Source organism: Brassica napus, chromosome C3 (genome assembly GCF_020379485.1).
Source record: "Brassica napus cultivar Da-Ae chromosome C3, Da-Ae, whole genome shotgun sequence".
Lineage (NCBI taxonomy): Eukaryota > Viridiplantae > Streptophyta > Magnoliopsida > Brassicales > Brassicaceae > Brassica > Brassica napus.
The window spans coordinates 55,269,344-55,291,095 of record NC_063446.1 but is presented as its reverse complement, the minus strand read 5'-3'; the positions used below and the strand labels follow the sequence as shown (position 1 = coordinate 55,291,095).

Here is a 21,752-nt window from a genome sequence, read left to right as displayed (position 1 = left end):
TTCACTCAATTGGATCATTTAGTGTAGCGATATTAAACCATAGGTTAAATGTTATTTTTTGTCTAAAAGAATTGATTAAACACTCTTAGAATCACTCAAAAAGGATGTGAAGGCAATCTTTCAGGATGTGAAGGCAATCAAAGATGCTTTGGAATGGAGAGATGTGAGAATCATGGATGATGTATACAAGGAATATAGTCAACTACACTTCCAACATGATCCAAAGTTCTTTAGCTACCAACATCCATTGAATGGCTTAAATGCAGTTCTGATGTTGGTTTCAAGATTCAAAATGCTCATACGGGTTCAAAATGGGTTGTATTTAATACAAAAGAAAGACTTTGTTTCGTAAGGTTCTTCTTATCTTTATCATCTCAAAGAAGACTTCAGCATATTTCATGATTTACAAACATTGTGGACTCGATGTTTCTAATCAGACTATAATAGATAGAGATCCTCAACAATTTGTAGATCTAATAAACAAACGACATGACACTAGACCATTTGACATATCATTAGATAAATCGATGTACATCTTTAGTTCAGATGATATACATAGGAAGAGAACACAAACGAAGTTGTGGCCAATGCTAGCGCGCATAAGAAAATCTCCTTTCTATCAATTCTCCTTTGTGTTGTCAGACATCATTTACTCTTGACAATCTCTACATCTTTGGATTCGATATAAAAAGGATCAAAGCCTGAGAATAGAAAGACACATATCATAAACTTTTTTGAGAAAAGTACTAACTCGTTAGGAGCTCATTTCGGGATACAAGCTCCCACCTTCGAGACAAATCCACACTTAGAGATCGTGTCTCCTAGTGGTGTTAACGGACAAGGCTTCTTCTTCGACGATGGAATCTTCGATGGTGTGAGCAAGCTGACAGCGAGGATTTCCGCAAATTGTATTTCATTTCTGAGGATAAACTATGTGCAATGAAATAGACTGGAAAGGAAATGATCCATCTCTCGGAAGATTGTGGATCTAATAAACAGACGACATGACACTAGACCATTTGACATATCATTAGATGAATTGATGTACATATTTAGTTCAGATGATATACATAGGAAGAGAACACAAACGAAATTGTGGCCAATGCTAGCGCGCATAAGCAAATCTCATTACTATCAATGCTCTTACTTATAACTCCTTTGTGTAGTCAGTCATCATTTACTCTTTAACAATCTCTGCATCTTTGGATTCAATAAATCATATGTTAAAACATATGGAGCATTAAGAAAATCCCAATAAACTACATACGGCCCAAGAAGACCTTCTTCACTAACTTGTTTAACTAACATTTTTTCCTTTTTTGTCGTCCTTTTATCTAACCTTCCGTCTAAAATCAAACGCAAGAATATAATTATCCTCGCTAGCAATTCCTCTCGTCTCCTTGGGAATCTGAAAGCAGTTGTTCTCTCGTTACAGACACCTAGATCGGTAAGACTATATCCACATAAAAGATCTCATCTTTACAGCTCCATTTCCGATTCATATTCCCTTCCAACCTGAATCTGATGGTTAACCGTCTCGATTTGTATTGCATCTAGATCCAAAGTCTCTCTCTTTCCGTTCGATATGGCTTAATCTCTTATAACCCATTAGCTCTAACCTATAAAATATACATTAGTGTCGATAAATGAGCTTACTTTACCATTTTCAAGAAATGATTTTTAATATCGTCATTTCACCGCAGTGAGATTAGGATGGCCATGGTGGATGAACCCTTGTATCCCATCGCTTTGCTCATTGACGAGCTTTAGAACGATGATATCCAGCTTCGTTTGAACTCTATCTGTCGGTTATCTACGATTGCTCGTGCTCTGGGAGAGGAGCGCACGAGGAAAGAGCTGATCCCCTTTTTGAGTGAGAACAGTGATGATGACGATGAGGTGCTCCTCGCCATGGCTGAGGAGTTGGGAGTTTTTATTCTGTTCGTTGGTGGGATTGAGCATGCTCATGTGATTCTCCCTCCTCTTGAATCTCTCTGCACCGTTGAGGAGACATCTGTGAGAGGGAAAGCTGTGGACTCGCTTTGTAAGATTGGTTCTCAGATGAAGGAGAGTGACCTTGTCAACTCCTTTGTCCCTCTTCTCAAGGTACTGCATTTATACTTCTCAAGTTTTTTTGAGTCAAGGGTTAATTGTATTGTTTTGTTATGTTGTTTAATCTATGTAGAGGCTTGCGGCTGGGGAATGGTTTGCAGCGAGAGTTTCCGCATGTGGTTAATTTCATGTTGCGTACCAAGGTTGTACTGATGTGCTGAAGACTGAGTTGCGGTCTAGTTATAGCCAGCTATGCCAAGATGATATGCCTATGATGCGAAGAGCTGATGCATCTAACCTTGGGAAATTTGCTACTACTCTGGAGTCTGCCTTTTTGAATGTTGAGATCATGACTATGTTCGATGGTCTTACTAAAGATGGTACTTACACACGCTTGAATTATATATACTTCTTAGTTACAATGCTCATCACTTAATGTGGTAAATAGATAACATTTGAAACTAATAAGCTGTAGTTGATAAAGAAAGCTTTTATTGTGGATATGTACCTCTTTAGAAATGATTTTTTTTTCTTATCCCGTGCTAATATTGTTTAAAAATTAACCTTCAATTCAGATCAAGATTCTGTTAGACTGCTGGCTGTGGAAGGTTGTGCAGCTCTTGGAAAGTTGTTGGAGCCTCAGGATTGTGTTGCACGCATTTTGCTTGTTATTGTTAACTTCTCTCAGGTGAATTGAGCTTTGGTTTTGCATTTGTGGCTTTTTCTGTTGATATCATATTTTTAAATCTCTGCTATAGCGTTCTTATATTTCATGGGTGAAAGTTTGTAGTCCTGATTGTTTTTGATGCTATGTGGTTTGTTTTCTGAGTGCAGGATAAGTCTTGGAGGGTGCGCTACATGGTTGCTAATCAGCTATACGAACTTTGTGAGGCAGTGGGTCCTGATTGCACGAAGTATGTGCCTTGCTACACTGCTCTGATAGCTTTATGTTTGTACACGTGTCCTTATTATTTTTGACACGAGGTTTATGCTGCTATATCTGTAGGACGGATTTGGTTCCTGCATATGAGAGATTGCTACGGGACAATGAGGCTGAAGTGCGAATAGCAGCGGCAGGGAAAGTGACCAAGTTCAGCCAGCTTTTGAATCTAGAGCTTGCCATTCAGCACATCCTTTCTTGTGTAAAGGTACATTCTCTATGCTGATGAATTTCATACAAGCGGGTTGTTTGATGCCTCATGTCTCGTAATATTCTGATCTGAACTCATGCCTGCAGGAATTATCAACTGATTCTTCTCAACATGTCTGCTCTGCTCTAGCTTCAGTAATAATGGGGATGGCTCCTATCCTTGGGAAGGTTTATGACTAATGATAGCCAACATTTTTTCCATTTTGTGACTACTTTCTGTGGTTTAATCTGCTCTTATGGTTTTCATCAACTAAACCATGTGTTATCACCCGGTTAGACCTTATCAATAGTTATTAACATACTAAAATCTTCAATATAGGACTCAACCATTGAGAATCTGCTATCAATTTTTCTTTCCCTTTTGAAAGATGAATTTCCTGATGTACACCTCAACATCATAAACAAACTAGACCAAGTCAACCAGGTTTGCTACATATCCCTCTTCTATAATTATATTGCTTCTTTGTGTTCAACTGGTAACTGAATATCTTTTACGTCAGGTTATTGGAATTGATCTGCTATCAGAATCCTTGTTACCGGCGATCGTAGAGCTTGCTGAGGATCGGCACTGGAGAGTCAGGCTTGCTATAATTGAATATGTTCCTCTGTTGGCTAGCCAGTTAGGTATAGGATTTTTCGATGACAAGCTCGGAGCCCTTTGCATGCAGTGGATGCAAGACAAGGTTTATCTTGAATACTCTATTTTGGGATCCTTGATTATAGCATAAATTCTCATCCATTTGTGTACTCTGGGTATTGACGTTGTTCTTCTCTACTTCTTCAGGTCTACTCTATCCGTGAAGCTGCAGCAAACAACCTTAAGCGCCTTGCAGAGGAGTTTGGTTCTGAATGGGCAATGCAGCACATAGTTCCCCAGGTTGTATTCTTTCTCTATGACTCTGATAATCGCTAAGTCAGCCCTCCGTACTGACGTGTTTCATGTAAACAGGTGTTGGACATGGTCAACAATCCGCACTACCTACACAGGATGATGGCTCTACGTGCAATATCTCTCATGGCTCCTGTGATGGGATCAGAAATCACTTGCTCTAAGTTTCTTTCTGTGGTGGTTGAGGCAGCCAAAGACAGGTAAGAGCGATAGAGATAGACTTTTAGGCAAACTCCTTAAAGAGAACATCATAGTGTACTAACGTGTTGTTGCAACATATCTAATCTGTGCAGAGTTCCAAACATCAAGTTCAATGTTGCTAAACTTCTGCAATCCCTCATCCCCATAGTCGACCAATCCGTAAGATGAGAGACTAAACATAACTCAATTATATCCTAAACATTATGGAGATTGTTGAACTTGAATATGTTATTTTTGCTGTGTTGGAAATTTTTTGCAGGTGGTGGACAAAACAATCCGTCAGTGTTTGGTGGACCTGAGCGAGGACCCTGATGTTGATGTTCGCTACTTTGCAAACCAAGCGCTTCGTTCCATTGATTCTGCCGCAGTAGCGCAATCCTGAATTTTTCAAATGTTTTTACCGATATATAATCTTCAATCCTGAATATTCTTCGTCAAGTTTCTCATTATATGTGTTCTCTTCTTTGATTGTTAGTTTGAAACGCCATTTTGGTTGATGCTTATGAACTGCATTTGTTATATTTTAGTAAATTTTTATTTCATTTGTTACATCATATTGTGTTCAAAGCGGTGTTTACAATATTTCCATCTTCACCATTGCCAAAAGACATTGAAACTAGAATTACAAGTTAAAGACCTCAACTTAAAATACCAGTCTGTTGTATTTAGATGATTACTACACCTAGTTCATCTTGCATCTAAATATTTCCACCACTTTTGATGTCTACTTGATATTGTTGGAGTGCAGAGGGCTGAAGAACACACACTACTACTTTCCGCGTTTGATCTGTATAAGATCAGTCCCTGAATCACAATCTGTTGAAAATATTGTGGTGGTTACGTTAAGAGTTTCCTTCAACACAATTAAATTCAACTTCAATAGTTTATGGCTGATTGGTCTTCTGTCCAGTTCTACTTTTTTTTCTCCACTTACATGATACTCCAAACTTTCTACTCTTCCACTAATTTGTTTTTTACTAAAAGGCAAAATCAATAGATTAGATTTGATACAGTTGGATCAAACGACTTGTCCACAACTTATGTTCATGATTTAGCAAAAGGAAGCGTGAATCATTGGATAAAATAGATTTACCAAGATGGGTTATTCTGCTTTTAACAACCTTAGTTGCATGATATATCCATATCCTAAAGTAATAGATCATTTCGAAAGACTGAGATTTGATGGTGCTGATGGAAGATGATGATGTGTGATGATTGAGAGAAGAAAACTTGAGGAAGAAGATAATATTGTGTTTTTGATTGATACATTCCCAAATAGCTAAAAGCCTTACAGATAGTCTACAATAAAGATAACTAAACCAGAAATAAATTTAAATTGATTGAACCAATAGTTGATTAAACCATATTGATATCATGAATTCATGCCACAAAACATTTGGGCTCTATAATTGCTTGAATCAATATTTATTTTTCTGGCTCAATTCTTCAATTCGTTTCAGATCCTTACAATAGTTGTCATGCGCCAAAAGAAAAAAAAATATGTTAAATAATGAAATTATCAAATACAACTCACTACCACCGTGGATGTTACAACATGTGAGGCATATCTGATTTCCACATACAAAAAATATATGTACTAGCATTTCACACCAATTTCCCCATTCGCTGATGAATTCATAATCTTCCTTGTTGCTACATGAAACAATACTTACTAGATTACCAAATCTTAGTATGATTATCTGATTGAAAAAATTTAACATTTTTATATTAGTAGCATTACATAACTAAATCAACACGGATTTAGATTTTGTATATAATAAGATATTTTTTAAATTTAAATCTGTCCTTTACCAAATCTTTTTATGAGCAATATATGCCAATCCACAATTTTATTGATTTTACGAAGAATTGGCATTTCATCAATGATGCATTTCATCAATGATAAAAAGTTCGGTATTGTTAACACAATATAATGACACAATTTTGTATATAAGATCATGTGTATGAAGTTTGTCTTCTAAATTTGGATATGCAAGCTCATAATCTTATTGTCTATGCATCTGTTATGTCTATAGCTGCATCATTTATCTATAATCATACGTTTTCTAAATCCCAGAGAACAACGTTTTCTAAATCTCAGAGAACAATGTTTTCATACGTTGATTTCAACTGGTTTCAGTTTCTTTTTTCCTGGAATCTGCGACATTTTTAGAAAGATGAGTGCGTGTTTTAAGTTTAATTATTTATTTATTGGCTTTAAAAGCTTTATTTATTAATTATTTTTCTGCATCCTGAAGGTTGAAAATAAAAATAAAAAATAAACGTATGAATAAAGCCTATTTGATGACCTCCTAACGAGAGAGAAAATGCACTAAGAATAGACACAAGCTTGGTTAGAAACTATATATTTGAACAATTGGAAAATGAAAAATCAACGTTATGAATGATAAAGTTGAACCGGTAATAAGAAAGAAGATTCTAAACATCTTAAGCATCGATACTTTTATCAATAGCCAGATAGAAATTAAACAAAATTGGCTATCAGTTTTATGCAAGAACAGTCTTCCCAATTTATTGCTTATTATATATTTTATGGTTAGCCGAGAGACCATATAGTAGTAAATCAAGGAATTGCGCAAGAAAAAGAGTAGTAACTATGTTGTTGCACAATTCACTAAAAATGTTGGACAATTCATCGTTATTACATACAAGATTTATGGGTCAAGTTGACAATGTCGTGATGATAACCAGAGTCACATTCAAAATTTCAACTCCAATGATTTAGAAAAAGTACATTGTTGGAGTCGAATGCTTGTGGCTGTTTAGTCTTGTGGTGGCTAGTTCAGTTTTTTTCTTTTCACTTCTTGAGTAGATTAGATTTGATACATTTTGATCAAACAAATCGTCCACAACTTCTATTATGATTTTGACAAAAGGAAAAGCATTAATCATTTGACAAAATAGATTTATCCCGACTTAAACACCACTAAATGCATATAATAATCTACAGCTATGTAACTTGTCAGCAGAGAGACATAGGCTGATCAAGCGGTCGTCAAAACTTCACGAGCTCTAGCGCTACGATGCTGAAGACGACGGTGTAGCATCTCAGACATCTCAGTGAAGAAATCAGCATCCCATCTCTGAATCAATAAAGGATCTTCAGCAAAACATATGTATATCGATGTCACCGCGCTCTCCACTACAACCATTCCTAGACCCACCTGAAAGAGAAAACACATTGTACCAAATAAACATATTGAACAATTTGGTTTCATGTTAGAAGAATGCACAAAAAAGAGGAAAAACTTACAAGGACCATTCCCATCAACATAGCTGTAGATCCAACCATGATAACTCTGTCACTGTATTTGATCCAAGCCCATATACCAATGCAAGAGCCTGTGATTAGTCCTCCAAAGATGGTTCCCATCAAAAGCACAGCACCTGAACAGTCATATGCAACAAGTGCCTCTACACCTGTTGATTGAAAGAGCTCCCATGCATCTCTTGCTGATCTGTTGAATCCTTTTCCATACACTGCAATCTATAAAAAATCAACCAAAATTCTTTTATTATTTTGATTCTCCATTTGGCTCATAAGGGTGACATGATTAGCTTACCTGCACATAGGCATACTTGTTGAAAAACCGAACTAGAGTTTCAACTAGATGAAACAAGAAATCAACACAGCAAAGCAGACATTCGTTTCCACAAATCTTGGACCGGACTCCCCTTATCTGCCAAACACAAGTTGTATCAGTAACTAGAAAGAACAATAACGTTTTCAAATGGTAATAAAAAGAATCTGAAGCCTACCTCCCAGCGAAGTGTTCTAATAGCAGCAGTGAAGAGAGAACCATAACATATGCTCCCAAAAGACGTTGTCACAGCGTACCTAAGTGACTCAACCAAAGTACTAGGAGGCAAGGACGACGACTCTTCTTGACCACATTGGAAGAGAACATGAAACACCATCCCAGAAACTATCACATGGACAGTGTTACACAGCACAGCGCCTGTCCAGAACAAGCTAACCGAGAGAACCTGCATATAGACATGTTTTACTTTCAGACACTACTAAGCAGAACACAGAAACCAACACGTAATGTAAAATGCAAAACTTGCCAGCTCACCACAAGAAGCCACCATCGTCCTTCATCCCCCATGCTCGACGCCACAACACCAGACGCTCCAAAAGACCAAAGAGACATCCACAAAAGCATGAAGACCGTGAAAGCATGCGCCACCATAATAACCTTAGGAAGCCCCCAAACTAGCTTCAGCGCTTTCCTCAGAACCAACATCGTAAAGGGAAGCCTGTCTATAACCGAAACAACATAAAGAAACTGCAAGAGAGCTCCGATAGCGAACGCCCCGCCCCAAAAGAACTGTCTACACCAGAAACACAGCACGCTGACCACAGCCAAGTAGGTGGTCAAGATGTGAACCGAGACTTTCATCATCTCGTTGGCGTAAGAGCCGAGAAGCAAGGACCAGACCCAGCTGATGAAGACTCCGATGCCGCCGGCGACGGCGTAGAGAGGCCAGTAGTCCTCGGTGAGGCCTTTGTGATTCTCCAAGAAGCCTTGAGTGTACCTATCGATGTTTAACCTGTCTGATATTCTAAACCTGTTGAGTCCGAGAACCGCGAGGACGAATCCTAAGCATATGAGGTGGATCACGAATATGGCTGACCAGAAGATGTCGTGCCAGTGACGTGACTCGCGGACAATGGCTCGGGTTCCTCCATCTCCACTCCTTCGACTCCTCTGGAGAGACTACAAAATCATCAAAATGAACAATAAAGAAACATTGATTTGATTCACATGTGGTCTAAGCAACGATAATGAATCTTCTTTAGCAGTACAATGCAAACACTGTAGTGGTCAGACTCACGGAAAAGAGACTTCTTTTTATAAAAAAGAAGTGATTTTGCAACTGACCCGTGATTTTAAGACACAACAAAAGCTAAGTAATTGGTCTTAAAATGTGTATAATCCGTAAATGAGTTCAGGCAAGATCTAACTCGAAAAAGACAAAGACTTTATGCAATGAAGTAGTGTAGAAAGCAAAACCCGATTCTTCAAATCATAGACAACTGCTTCGTTTATTGTTTGAAGAGTGAATAAAACCCAGATCGAGTTATGATTTAAAAAAAAAAAGGAGAACCTGGTCGCCGGAGGAGATGGAGGCGTAATCGGAGGAAGGAGAGGCGCTGTTGGTGGAGTCACTCATGACGAAGAAGTAGGAGAAGAAGAAGATTCACTGACTGGAATAAAGTTTCATGGGAGCATCTTTGAATAATATGAGAGAGAGAGAGGAAGGGAGAATAGTCAAAGAAAGAGAAAAGTAAAGGATTGAGAAAATGGTCAATTAGTATATGATCGGAGTGAAGAGAACGTTTCCGGCGAGAAAATGAAGTTTTTGTCAGCGAGTGATTGAATTCAGACAGAAAGAGAGAGAGAGAGAGAGAAACAGCGGTTCTTCTACTTCTACTTCTTCGTCTTTGTTTCCTTTTATTGGTTAAGAAGCGTAAACAGTTTCCCGAGTGGTCGTTTTCGGATTCTCCGTAACTTATTCGCTTTTATTTCCTTTCTCAAAAATGTTTTCTTTTCTTCTTTTGTTAATTGCTTTATTTCTGTTTCTAGATTACAACTGTAAATGATTTTTTCTTTTTATATTTAAGTACTTACTAATATAAATAATAATCAGTTAATAAATTATGACTTAAGTTTACGATTACGTAATGTCAGAAAACCAAGAAAATTAAACTACGCATGTACGCTATAGTTTTCTTCAAATGATCTTTTTTTTTTACTTACACAACTTATAGACTTCTTTAAATGATCATTTTAAAATTTAAGTGAGTTTCTTTCAATATTTAACTTTGAACTTAATTTGGGTTTTATTGAATTGATTTTGTTGGTTAAATTTTGAAATGTAGTTAGACCATCTCCGATGGTTTACTCTATATTTTCTTTTAAAATATAATAACTCTATATATAATAGAGTTGAATGTTGCTCCAATGGTACTCTATTTTAGAGTGAAAAATAGAGTGATGAACAAAAAAAAAAATAAGTTACTCTATATATAAAGCAAACATATTTTTTACTCTATTATAGAACGAAAAATAGAATACCATTTGCGTATTTTTCTTCTAAAGTGGAAAATAGAGTGGAGTTAAAGATGCCATTAGGCCATACTGATTTAATCCCAAACATTCATTATTGTGTGTATCATAATGTAGTCATTTGTGTGTATCATTCATAATGTAGTCATTTACAAATTTAAATGAAGGGGAGTAAATTATATTTTCACAGACCTAGCCAATCGCTTCAAAGTTAATGTGGTGTATGTTTAGTATACTTTAGGTAATGTATAGCCTACATTTGATATAAAACATAAATATACAGATATTTAGAAAGGATAAGTCAAACAAAAAAACAAAATCATATACTGAAACGTACACCTAATTATTTCAGTACCAAGAAATGTTTTCCCATGTTGGTGAAAATAAGTGTCAGGTTTATTTGCTTGTTTTCTTTTGCTTAAATGAAGTAAGTTTAATGTGTCAAGCATGCAACTGTGACAGTAAAAGAGTGTTTGTTTTAGATGAACAAAGGCGAAAAGTAAAAGGTTGACATGAAAAAGCAGAAAAGGTTGTTTAGTGACAAAATGATTGACGCGAATGGTTGCCACTTCATTTGTTGTGATGGCAAGTGGTGTGGCATCATGTCTTCGCCACCTCTCAATGTCCCATGTTCTCTTCTTTTTCTAATATCTAATTAATCATATAATTAATTCCATAACCTCATCTCCAATTATCCCAGGTTTTTTCTTAGTTTTCAAAATTAGTATCGTGTATATTCTACAAGTGTTAAACACGTGAGCATCTTTAGTTTAGATAATGCTGGAAAACAGCATCAACAGATAATCATATACGTAATCGAATCAATACGAATTAATGGTCATTGCTTCGTCGTGATTCGGGGAACTATAGTATATAATTACTTAACAACATAAATAAATAACTACATAATGCGTAATTAGAGACTTCATAATTGTTGAAGAATTCTATTAATATTTTTCAAATTAGCAAAAACAAAAATAAGGGAATTCGCCTTATTTTCTTTCATTCAGATATTAAATGCTTAGCATTTATTCGCCGAGAATCCAATAAGGGAATTAGCCAGATCAAAACCGACACGTGTCCCTTGCTGCTGCACGTTACCGATGATCGCAAGCGAACTCGCCGTCGGTGCAAACGCTAAACAGAAAGTCCCCACCGTGTCAACCGGTATCATATAATTCTTCGCCGGCAAAGCCAACATGTTCCCGCCGGGGAAATGAAAAGCCACCGACGGCACTTCAATAGTCGTCTTACCCGACAGATCATAACACGTGTCGAACATCGCAACTCCGGCTGCTCTCTCCAAATCCGTCGTCCCTTTCACAAACGCGTCTCTGAGCGAGTCGTAGACTCCGGTCTGGAGCCGAGTCACGGCGGTTCCCGAGTCAATAATCACCCCTCCGCCTCCCGACTCGTCCATCTCGAAAGAAGACGCCGGAATCTCAAGCATCTCGCCGCCGACGCTTATTCCGGCGAGTCCAAGGTAGTAAAACGTGTCGAGCTGGTGGTTGCGCATCAACGGAGCCACGACGGCGTCGCTAGGGATATCGGACCCGAACTCGACGGTGGAAGACGAGTCCGAGTCGCGGTCCACGAGGCAGTAAGAGAACGACGTCGTGTTGAGCTGCGACGGGAGAGCGAGCAAACCTCCGCCGAGTCCGAGTAAACCGGCGGCGCCGACGAACAGCCCTTGGTTGCTGTGCCCGCACCCGACGGCGACGTTATCGACGGAGGCTGAGCCAATGGTGAACGTCTCGGTGGCGAAATCGCCGGCGGTGTAAGAACCATCGCCGTAAGAAACCTCGTAGAGACACGTGGCGTTTCTGCATTCGGAGGCTTCGAGGGCTTTGCACTGCGGAGCGTCGCAAGAGAGTGTGGCGTAAGAGGAGGAAGATGTCGGCTCGAAGATGGGTTCGGTTTGGTGGTAACACTGGGCGCAAGGAGCGCATTGTAGCCAGTTGACGTCGCTTCCAGTGTCGAGCACCATGTAAACTTCACGCGCCGGGCTTCCGATTCCCACGCGTGTGAAGTACTCGCCGCTTCCTTGAGTCGTGCCGGAGATTAAAGGAGCTTCGATCTCTTCCTGCTCCGTGGTGTACATTGTGTGCTTGAGATCGGCTCTGGTTATGTTGTTGATTGCTAGATTTAAACGAGCCGTGAGGGATTTGACTCGGGCTGAGTCACGGTGGAGTCTGGCTAGTGTGAGAGAGTTGTAGTCTGGGTGTTCGGTTCCTCGGACGGAAGCTCGTGAGTGAAGCTGCAAGCTAAATGAAGATGAAGTAGGATACTGACTGTGTTCTTCTTGCTGGTTTAACCGAAACGACGACGCATCCTTCGTTTTGCGAATGGAGTCAGTGACATCGAGAGTAGTTGTAGTGGTCACGGAGATCTTTGGCAAGATTCTTGAAATAACGGAAGAATGTGAAGCGAGGAAGAAGATGAGTAAAAGAAAGCATCGGTGAGAACACATTTTTAGTTTCGGGCCGTTAGATAGATAGACTGAGACAGAGAGAGTGTCAAGGAGAAAGACAAAAGTGAGTTTTGTGGTGGTGCTTTGTAGATTCCAAGGAGATTTATACTACAAGAATCTTTCAAAGAAACAAGAAGATAGATAAATGGTTTAAGGGGAGGAGGAGGTTTCTTCATCGTCTTTAAGTGGGAAGGTTAATTAAACTTTGTTTTATGAACTCAATGCGGTTAGTGTGGCGCTTATGAGTATATCTATGTTTGTTTAGAATCTCATCACTTTTTCATCTTCCTCCTTTATTTTAAGTAAAAACTCGGGTACTTTTGGCCATGAACTTAGCTTTTCCTAATGACTTTCAAGTAATTAACAGCTCATACATTTCAATTGCTATGAATCTATGCATTTATTAAAGCTTTATGTAGCTAAAGAACGTACCTAAGAAAGTAAAAATAGAAGCTACGACTCTAAACTTGTATATATAATACACACTTGTGCATAGATTTTGCATATCGTATGGCAAATGGCTTTTGAAAAGTTGTCTAGCCATGGGCCTGAAATTGTGAATTCATGGTCCCTCATGGGCCTGAAATTGTATGCAACGTTTCATTTGATGATTGGGCCCATCTAAACTAATGATGATTAGGCCCATTGATTTTACAAGTCTTCTAATTTTGTTTGCTAAAGGACAGCAGGCAAACACTTGTAGATTTCTTCTTTGAAAAAGAATGAAATAAGAGTAATCTGCAACGTTATTTTATACAAGAGTATTCATATATTATATCTCCGCTGAGTTTAGAATTGAATAAAATCTGAGCTAAAATAAGTATAGTAGGATAAAATCAATTCAAATGACGTGATTTGGTGAATCAAATCACGTCCAAATCTGAGTTAACAACATTTTGTGATGCTTAGTATGGAATAAAATCCGGTCATAGTAAGTATAGTATAATCAAACCAAGTTAAGTGCTTTCGTGAATCAAGCCATCTCCAACAAGAGTTTGGTCAACTTCTCTTGAAGATTAATATAGTTACTATTGGCCAATCAAATTAATCTCCAATCAGTATTAGGCAGCAGCTCTTACAAGCTATGAACGTGTATATATATTCTCCATGTGACGTCCTTATCAGTGGTGAAGCGACAATACATCAGCGAACATATGGTAGCATCTTTCTACAAGTCAAGTTGGGTTATCCGGGTCCCACGAAATCGTTGGATACCATTGAGACACGTGGAAAGATCCCAAGCGTTAAAGAATCCGAATCATATTCTCTCAAAAGCCTCCAAAATAAAATAAAAAAAGCATTCATCTTTTGTGGCACTTCAACAAACTTTGTTCCGGCCACGCTCTCTCATCTCCGTCCGAGCGTCGTCTCTCTCTACTCTCTCTCTCCGTCGCCGAGTGTTTGAGTAGATCGCTCCGTTGACTCTGTTCCCTCCCCGGAGAAGATCGGAGTTTTGTAGCTGATTCGCTGTTGATACTAATTCAGCAGCCATGAGCTCGGTTTTGCAGGTACTTAAAAAAAAAAGATACCTCCTTTTTCAGAAAGCTCGATTTTTTATCTATCTGGGTATCGTCGTGGAAGCTAATCTGAGTTTACGGTTGATGGGTTTTTCTTAAAAGGGTTTTACGAAGTCACTCGCCATGACTTTTGTCTCCGAGATTGGTGATAAGACCTTCTTCGCCGCCGCTGTAAGTGTTTGATGAGTATTTGCTTTCTGTAGTTTTGTAGGGTTTAAGGTTGAACAAGTCAATGGCTTAGAAAGTTATAAGGATCTTTCTTCTTTGAGAAAGTTTCTGTTTTTTCGTTCTATTGCCCAATTTGTTTAGAGGAGCTTCTTGTAGCTTTTATAGTTCCATTCTAGATTAGTATTGTTTTTGTTGGTTTATGATCTGGTGCTGTCTCTTTGAGATAGTAACATACTTTTGTTGTTATCTTGATTTGTAAACTTAAATCTTTTTGTTTCTCTTTTATTAGATTCTGGCGATGCGTTATCCTAGGAGACTTGTGTTGGCTGGTTGTGTATCGGCTCTGATTGTAAGCTTTCTTTGACTCCTTTTGACTATTGGTTTAAGTGTCCTCTCTCTCTTAGATTTAAAGCTTTATGTCTTTTTTGCTAATTTAGGTTATGACTATCCTCTCTGCTACTGTTGGATGGGCTGCTCCAAATCTGGTATGTTTTTGGCATTTGTAATACTTTTTGCTTGAACTTGGATTGTAGTTTGATTTTGTCTTTTTCACCAGTTCCAGAAAGTTTGAATCTTTTAACTAAATGCTGTATGATATCAAACCACCACTTGCAGATCTCTCGCAAATGGACTCATCACATAACAACGTTGTTGTTCTTTGGTTTCGGGCTATGGTCTTTGTGGGATGGTTTTAAAGAAGGGGGAGGGTAATGATTCTCTTCTTCTTCTTCTTCTTCAAATTTTGATATCATGAGGATGAAATTCAAGCTATATGATTCTACTCTTGTTGGCAGGGGTTCAGAAGAATTGGCTGAAGTTGAAGCAGAACTGGTCTGTTTCATCTTTCATCACTCCTTCTCACATTAATAGATAAATGCTTTTATGGTTTTGACTTTCTTGTGTGTTTATCATCTTAGGATTCTGATATGAAGGCTAACGGTAAATCCACAAAAGATAAGGTATGAAACCAAAAAAATAAAAAAACAAAGATCACAGACTGCGTGTGCTATATATGTTTTCACAAAACCATCCCTTGTCATTGTAGACTGAAGATGAGAACAAAAAGCAGAAGAGGCCATTCCTGACACAATTCTTCTCTCCAATTTTTCTCAAGGTGAAACTAAAGAACCTCTCAGAATCTGTTCACAAAAGTAGCAGACCTGTCTGAAATTAATTTCATGTTTGTTTGCTCTCTCTTCTTGCAGGCATTTTCGATTAACTTCTTTGGTGAATTTGGTGACAAGAGTCAGGTTTAGCTCTCACTTACTCGAACCTAAATGCTTCAAGTGCTCAACATAAACTCTTCATTTTTCTTAATAGCTTGCTACAATTGGTTTAGCCGCGGATGAAAACCCGTTTGGGGTTGTCCTTGGTGGAGTTGTGTAAGTTTTCAGTCGTTTTGTGTCTTCATCACAAAATCATATGTTTGAATTCAGTGTTGCTGACTAATGTGTGCCTACACAGGGCACAGCTTGTGTGTACCACTGCTGCTGTGATTGGAGGAAAGAGCTTAGCGTCTCAGATATCCGAACGAATAGTAAATACCTCTCGTTATATAATTCCATTAGACTCGTTAAGTTTTAAATATGAGGTTGTTTAAATGTTGTTGCAGGTTGCTCTCTCTGGTGGAATGCTATTCATTATATTTGGAATCCAATCGTTTCTTACTTCTGTTGATGCCTAATGCTTCCCAAAACCTTCTTTCTGGTATAATCCGAGTCCTAATATATTTCTCTTATATTCATCATATCATGTCAATATGTCATATACACATTGGTCTTATGTCTTATTCCATTGGTTTTGTGAATAATGCAGGGCTGTAGGGAGAGTTGAAGATGACGATGAAGAACGTTGCTATCTATACTTTCTTTAGATTTGTAATCTTGATACTAGATGTCTTACACAAGTCATTACAAAACAAATCTGAAAGTTTATTTACCGTGAAAAAAAATAACATTAAAAGGGGCTTAAGCAGCCATTTGACTTCAATAAAGTTTTGGTGATCGTTGGTTAATTCCTTCTTCTAATTGATGCATGTTTGGTTTAATTTGATATGTGAATGTGGGATCCCATGTGAATGCATATGAAGACTGAAAAGAAACCCATATGATATATGAGTTACAGTATGGTATTTGATCAAAAAAGGTCAACCAGTGATGTAAGTGGACTCTTCTTTGAATCTGGACCATGCATTACAGCACCTCGAATATGAACCATGCAATGCTTGGGGAGACATGACAGATATATATTGATATTGTTCTCATTCTGTTACTGACTATGGATTTGGTAAGCATGGTATCAAAACCAAAGCTCTATAAATTTGAGAGGATAAGCGCGGATAATGATCGATGGCATCGAAGATATATGTTGAACTAGCATATATGTTTTATTGAAAAAGTAGCAGATCTCTAACTCGACACGCCTGACCAATTTATATGGTTTGGTCCTACACTTATAATTAGATGACCCATTTGATCAATCTCTCAGTTCAATACTAAGCATAGAATCTATAAGCCGAAGAATCTGCAATGATGTTCCTCAGTCCTCCAATTGTTGAGGCCAGCATTATGAACACCCCTACGATGATGGAGATCTGCCCAATACAAAAGAAAAGATAGATAGATCAACTGATATAGACATTGCTCATCTTCAAAAGGTTATGCATACGAATGAAAAATATGTAGATATAGATGTTTACCCAGTTGACCAACCACGTGATACTGAATCTCTTTGGTTTCTTGATGATAAGCCACATTATACTTGGAAGCTGCATGCATGCAACGTCATTATAAATCCATAAAAAAAATATTAATGACTTATCTTCATCATAACCATGTACTCATATATATGAAGATGTAGTTATTAAAGTGTACTTACAAAGAAGGAAGTGGGTGCAAAGCCAAATCCTCCAAAGAACCCTAGAAGGTCTCCAAAGAAGGGGAAACTCACTCCAATAAACAATGTAAACGCTGCCATTTCCAATCACAGAGAATCAGCTAATTATAATTAAATTCTTAATTAGACATATCATGATGAACAAAAATTAAGTCTTACCGACATAGATAGTTCTAGTGAAAAACCTCAGAACAACTCCATGCTTAAAACCAAACTTATTAACCATCATCCTCTCCAAGAGATCAAAGACAGGCATAGCAAACACTTGGTAGCTACCAATGACGTGAACAACAACCATGAGATTAGCAGAAGCAATAAGCCAAGCTGGTCTCTGTAGATTATTCAGCACATTGTCGTCTACGTCTTGACCAAATGCCCAATAGCAGATTAGAGCAACCGGGAAATAGCAAATGGCGTTGACAAAGTAAGCTCCCATCACTCCTTGCCACATGGGCACCTTCGATGGTCTCTCAGGAGTCGAAGGCATCGTTGCTTGGATCTCTAGAGCCACCGCGTGACCCGCGAAAGCGAATGAGATCTGACCTAAGGCATTGAAGATTCGGAACGTGGATTCACTTGGACTCGTAGCTTTGTAACCGTAGCTAACGTCAGGCAGTCTTCCATGTGCGATACTTCCAGCCCACGCTATCGTCGAGTAGCTATAGTACATAACATATGTTACAAAGTATGATCAGTCTTGACCTAGTTAACTTCTGTAAAATCATTGATCTAAAATATATTGTGGACCAGAACTTTTTGGCTCTATAGACAAATTGGTATAGTACTCTAGTTGATGTAATTTATATTAAAAAAATTCCAAGGTAATGTTGAAAATGATGTAATCTAAACGTTTCGCTGCTTTACTAATTAGAATATTTGGTTTAGAAGTTTCTAAACCTACAAAATATTGTGGGTTATATACAGAGAGATTTACATGTAACATAAAACAGAAGAAAAAACTAGATGCTAAGCATTCAGTGACCACGCTAATTGAACTTATCATTGTTATAACTTATAACCTATACAAATAGTTCTAGTCCAATAATTTTGAACTGTATATAAATAATACTCTTTTTGTGTTTGAAGAATCTATCTATACTATTAAAGCGGAATCCTTTTTAGGATTGTGCCCCTGACTTTTTCAGAAAATTACAAAACATACCATTAATTTTTTTTAAATACCTTTAATGATTTACAGAAATTTAAAGCCCACTCGATAGTCACTTGCAACTAAACAAAACAGTCCAATAATTTAAATATTGGTACATCGAGAATTTAAAACCATTTTCAATATGTTTACTAACCCATGACACCCTACGTGCAAGTGATCAAACTCTTCCAAGTAATCCAATAGTAATGTGTACAATCCTATTTTTAAAGTTGAGATTATACATTTAAGAATTAAACAAATTAATATATGTGATATATTTAAGAATTAAACAAACAACGGATTTGCAGTCTTATATGTGTAAACAAAATTTTACTAATAACAAATAAATTACATTACAATTTATAAAAATAAAACCATATCAAATAATAAACTGTATTTGAACACATACTCGCACTAATTAAAATTACAATTTATAAAAATAAAACCATATTAGATAATAAACTATTGAAACACATCATCATCTAATTAGAAATAATATTAAAATTGAAAAGGCAGGTCAGAATCTAGTAATGTTTAAAGTTATTCACAAGTAGAATAGTGTTTCAAAAAAAAAAAAAAATTCACAAGTAGAATCATGTACTTGGTTTTGTTTATTACTTTCTCGTTTTAGTTTAGCATTTTATTTCCTTTCCAATAGAGTTCAATCAATTATATACTTTTTAAAAAATATATTTTTTAATTTAAAATACATCAGTTAAAATCTAACACATCAATTTTTCAAATACAACGACAAAATCTAGAACATCAAATTTTTTTAATAAGAAGGGATTATATAGTTCTAACATTTTGTTACAACACGGTACTGCATGCGATTTCATGTCATTTTCCAAAAACTGAAAAATAATCTACCAACAAAATTATATGGTAATGCATCACAATGATACATGCAGGTGTAAGATAGCCGACAAAAAAAATGGTGTGAGAGAGTGACCTGAGGGACATGACTGCGGCAGCTAAGGAGACGCCGGCGACGGAGTTGAAGTTAGGGAGCTGGGAGAGGAGGAAGTGGACCCCACCGAAGGCGAGGATCCAGTACGTTGGTCGCACTGGAGTGCAGGTGGAGCACGTGACATCCACGAACTGCTTCAAGCACTTGCCACCAGTCACCATGTAAACAATGCAGCACCCGACCTGAACAATGAGCTGTTGCGGGAGGACGATCCATGGGCCGAGTTTTGGGCCGAAAGCGTACCGGCCTAGATCAATATACCTGTCAAACCGGGTTCCCGGTACGCACTCGTGGAGCTGTACCATCTGCCACATCGTGTTTAGGGTCAGTCCCCATGTCAGTACCAACATTATTGTCCCTGGTCCCCTGTTTCCACCACACATCAGTTACCTTGTTTTTTTTCCAAACCAACAAAAGAAAAATACAATTGATTCTTCTTTTGCATGTTCAATTAATCTCTTCTTATATCTGAAATTTGTTGCAAGTAGTTAATTCAAAATCATCATCTTAAAATGTAATTTACTTCCTTTTTTGGTTTTGCATGTTCTATATATGGATGTTCTTATCTTTGAATGTTGTTGCATGCAACTAGTTCAAAATAATCATCTTAAAGGGGAATTTTTTTTTGCATGTTCTGTAAATCTTCTTATATCTGAGTTTAATTACAACCACTTTCAAAGTCACAATCAGCTTATAGTGCATTTGCTTCTTGTTTTTCTCCCATTTCTCATTTACATGCTCTATATGAATATTCTTATATCTGAATCTAATTGCAACTAGTTCAAAATCATCAGCTAAAAGCCTAAAAGTAAAGAAAAGTTTTTATGGACTTGTTTCTCAAAAAAAGGAAATAAAGAGTAACTTATATAGTTATATTACAAAGATTTTAGCAAAAAAAAAGCTTATATAACAAAGATCCGTGGAGTGAATTTCAGTTATTTACATGTATAATTTTAAACAATTATACAGTGGCAAACAAAATTACAGTCCTTTTGGTTGTTTGTAAGATCGTTGGAAGTTGAAATACACACATAAAACTGAAGAACTTATTGGCCTAATGTAATTTCTTGGGTTTTTTTGTTAGCTTTGTAATTTCTTGGTTTAAAAACATAACTTAAGGCTGGTGAAAATTTTATAGAAATGAGTGAAATAAGGCAAAAAGTTTATAGAAATGAGTGAAATAGGAGTACCAGCCAAGGTAAGCCATGGCGTAAGGAAGGCTGAGAACTCCGGCACCGATCATAGCCGTGACGGTGTGGAAGGTGGAGTACCACCACTTGGCAGGCCGTGATGGTTCTGCCGCCGTCCATTTCTCACCGGACTTTCGATCAGTTTCCTGCAAACAAGAAGTAATTAAAAAAGAAAACATAGAGAAACGAAAGAAAGAAATGAGAAAGTGAATGATTATGAAGGAAAACCTTAGAGGGAGAAATGGGAGAAGCAGAGACCATTGTGTGTGTGTGTCTTTTTGCAGTATAGTGAGATAGATCTCAGTTCCTTAAATTTAAGGAGATAACTAAGCTTTTATGTGGTGCTTTGAGTTATTTTTTTTTTTTTTGATAAAGGATTTTCATTTGAGTTATTATTTTGTCCAAAGAAAGTTTGTTTATATGAAAATAAACTATAAACAAATAGATGAATAATAATCCTTCTGTTTCAAAAAGACATATGTTTTAAAAAAATTTGTTTTACAGAGATAAATATTTTTTTTGTTTTCTATGAAAAAAATTATAAACTTCAAAAAAGTAATTAATTTTATTAAATTATTATTAGTTAAAAATTATTGAAAATTAAAAAATACAGAAAATAATATATTTATTATAGTGATTTAATGTGTTTTTTTAATATGTGTGAAAATGTTAAAAAAATATGTTTGTGAAACGGAAAGAGTATAAAGTATACTTAATTTTCTTAAAGAACTTACGTAAATTAAATGCACTTTGAAGGACTTTGTTTTTTCCGCACGGTGGTCATTTAAAGTCGTGAAGTTGTCTGAATTTCGAAACGTGTAACTTGTCAAATCCAAGAAATGTGTAAGAAATCAAAAGATACATATTGAGCTATGGATACCACAACACACTATCACAAAGTTAGAGTTAATAAACATATATCGATTTTGTAACCAATGCGAGATTTCCATTAGATAATATTATCTTCTTCTACGTCTTTTGAAGTTTTCTTCTTTTCTCAAATCT

General features: G+C 37.0%; 4 protein-coding genes and 1 pseudogene across 5 annotated transcripts; 2 read left to right on the top strand and 3 right to left on the bottom strand.

Annotated features, from left to right (window-relative positions):
* The first annotated feature begins 1,713 nt into the window (after positions 1 to 1,713).
* Positions 1,714 to 5,300, top strand: LOC106360144 (annotated as a pseudogene).
* A 1,846-nt stretch (positions 5,301 to 7,146) lies between these two features.
* LOC106361927 (CTL-like protein DDB_G0274487) lies at positions 7,147 to 9,796 on the bottom strand. Of its 2 annotated transcripts, XM_013801738.3 has the most exons (7): positions 9,426 to 9,788; positions 8,952 to 9,034; positions 8,390 to 8,871; positions 8,073 to 8,300; positions 7,877 to 7,993; positions 7,567 to 7,800; positions 7,147 to 7,477 (listed from the first exon to the last, which is right to left on the bottom strand). In XM_013801738.3, the coding sequence occupies exons 2-7, from the start codon at positions 9,004 to 9,006 to the stop codon at positions 7,298 to 7,300; spliced, it is 1,296 nt and encodes a 431-aa protein (XP_013657192.1). In that variant the 5' UTR covers positions 9,007 to 9,034; positions 9,426 to 9,788; the 3' UTR covers positions 7,147 to 7,297. The 2 variants fall into 2 exon arrangements, with proteins under 2 accessions (XP_013657192.1, XP_013657191.1); XM_013801737.3 differs by having other exon boundaries at positions 8,390 to 9,034; positions 9,426 to 9,796.
* Positions 9,797 to 11,232: 1,436 nt separating this feature from the next.
* On the bottom strand, positions 11,233 to 13,161 carry LOC106361926 (protein ASPARTIC PROTEASE IN GUARD CELL 1). Its single transcript, XM_013801736.3, has one exon. The coding sequence runs from the start codon at positions 12,855 to 12,857 to the stop codon at positions 11,409 to 11,411; it is 1,449 nt and encodes a 482-aa protein (XP_013657190.1). The 5' UTR covers positions 12,858 to 13,161; the 3' UTR covers positions 11,233 to 11,408.
* A 976-nt stretch (positions 13,162 to 14,137) lies between these two features.
* Positions 14,138 to 16,556, top strand: LOC106361925 (GDT1-like protein 4). Its single transcript, XM_013801735.3, has 13 exons — positions 14,138 to 14,365; positions 14,477 to 14,545; positions 14,832 to 14,891; positions 14,980 to 15,027; positions 15,158 to 15,249; positions 15,337 to 15,373; positions 15,460 to 15,501; positions 15,588 to 15,656; positions 15,748 to 15,792; positions 15,863 to 15,924; positions 16,007 to 16,079; positions 16,155 to 16,249; positions 16,358 to 16,556. Exons 1-12 carry the CDS (start codon positions 14,348 to 14,350, stop codon positions 16,224 to 16,226), a joined length of 687 nt encoding a protein of 228 aa, XP_013657189.1. The 5' UTR covers positions 14,138 to 14,347; the 3' UTR covers positions 16,227 to 16,249; positions 16,358 to 16,556.
* Positions 16,557 to 16,891: 335 nt separating this feature from the next.
* LOC106361924 (lysine histidine transporter-like 6) lies at positions 16,892 to 21,159 on the bottom strand. The gene is made up of 7 exons (XM_013801734.3): positions 20,976 to 21,159; positions 20,748 to 20,893; positions 19,540 to 19,923; positions 17,597 to 18,096; positions 17,420 to 17,511; positions 17,241 to 17,309; positions 16,892 to 17,135 (listed from the first exon to the last, which is right to left on the bottom strand). Exons 1-7 carry the CDS (start codon positions 21,006 to 21,008, stop codon positions 17,037 to 17,039), a joined length of 1,323 nt encoding a protein of 440 aa, XP_013657188.1. The 5' UTR covers positions 21,009 to 21,159; the 3' UTR covers positions 16,892 to 17,036.
* Positions 21,160 to 21,752: the final 593 nt, after the last annotated feature.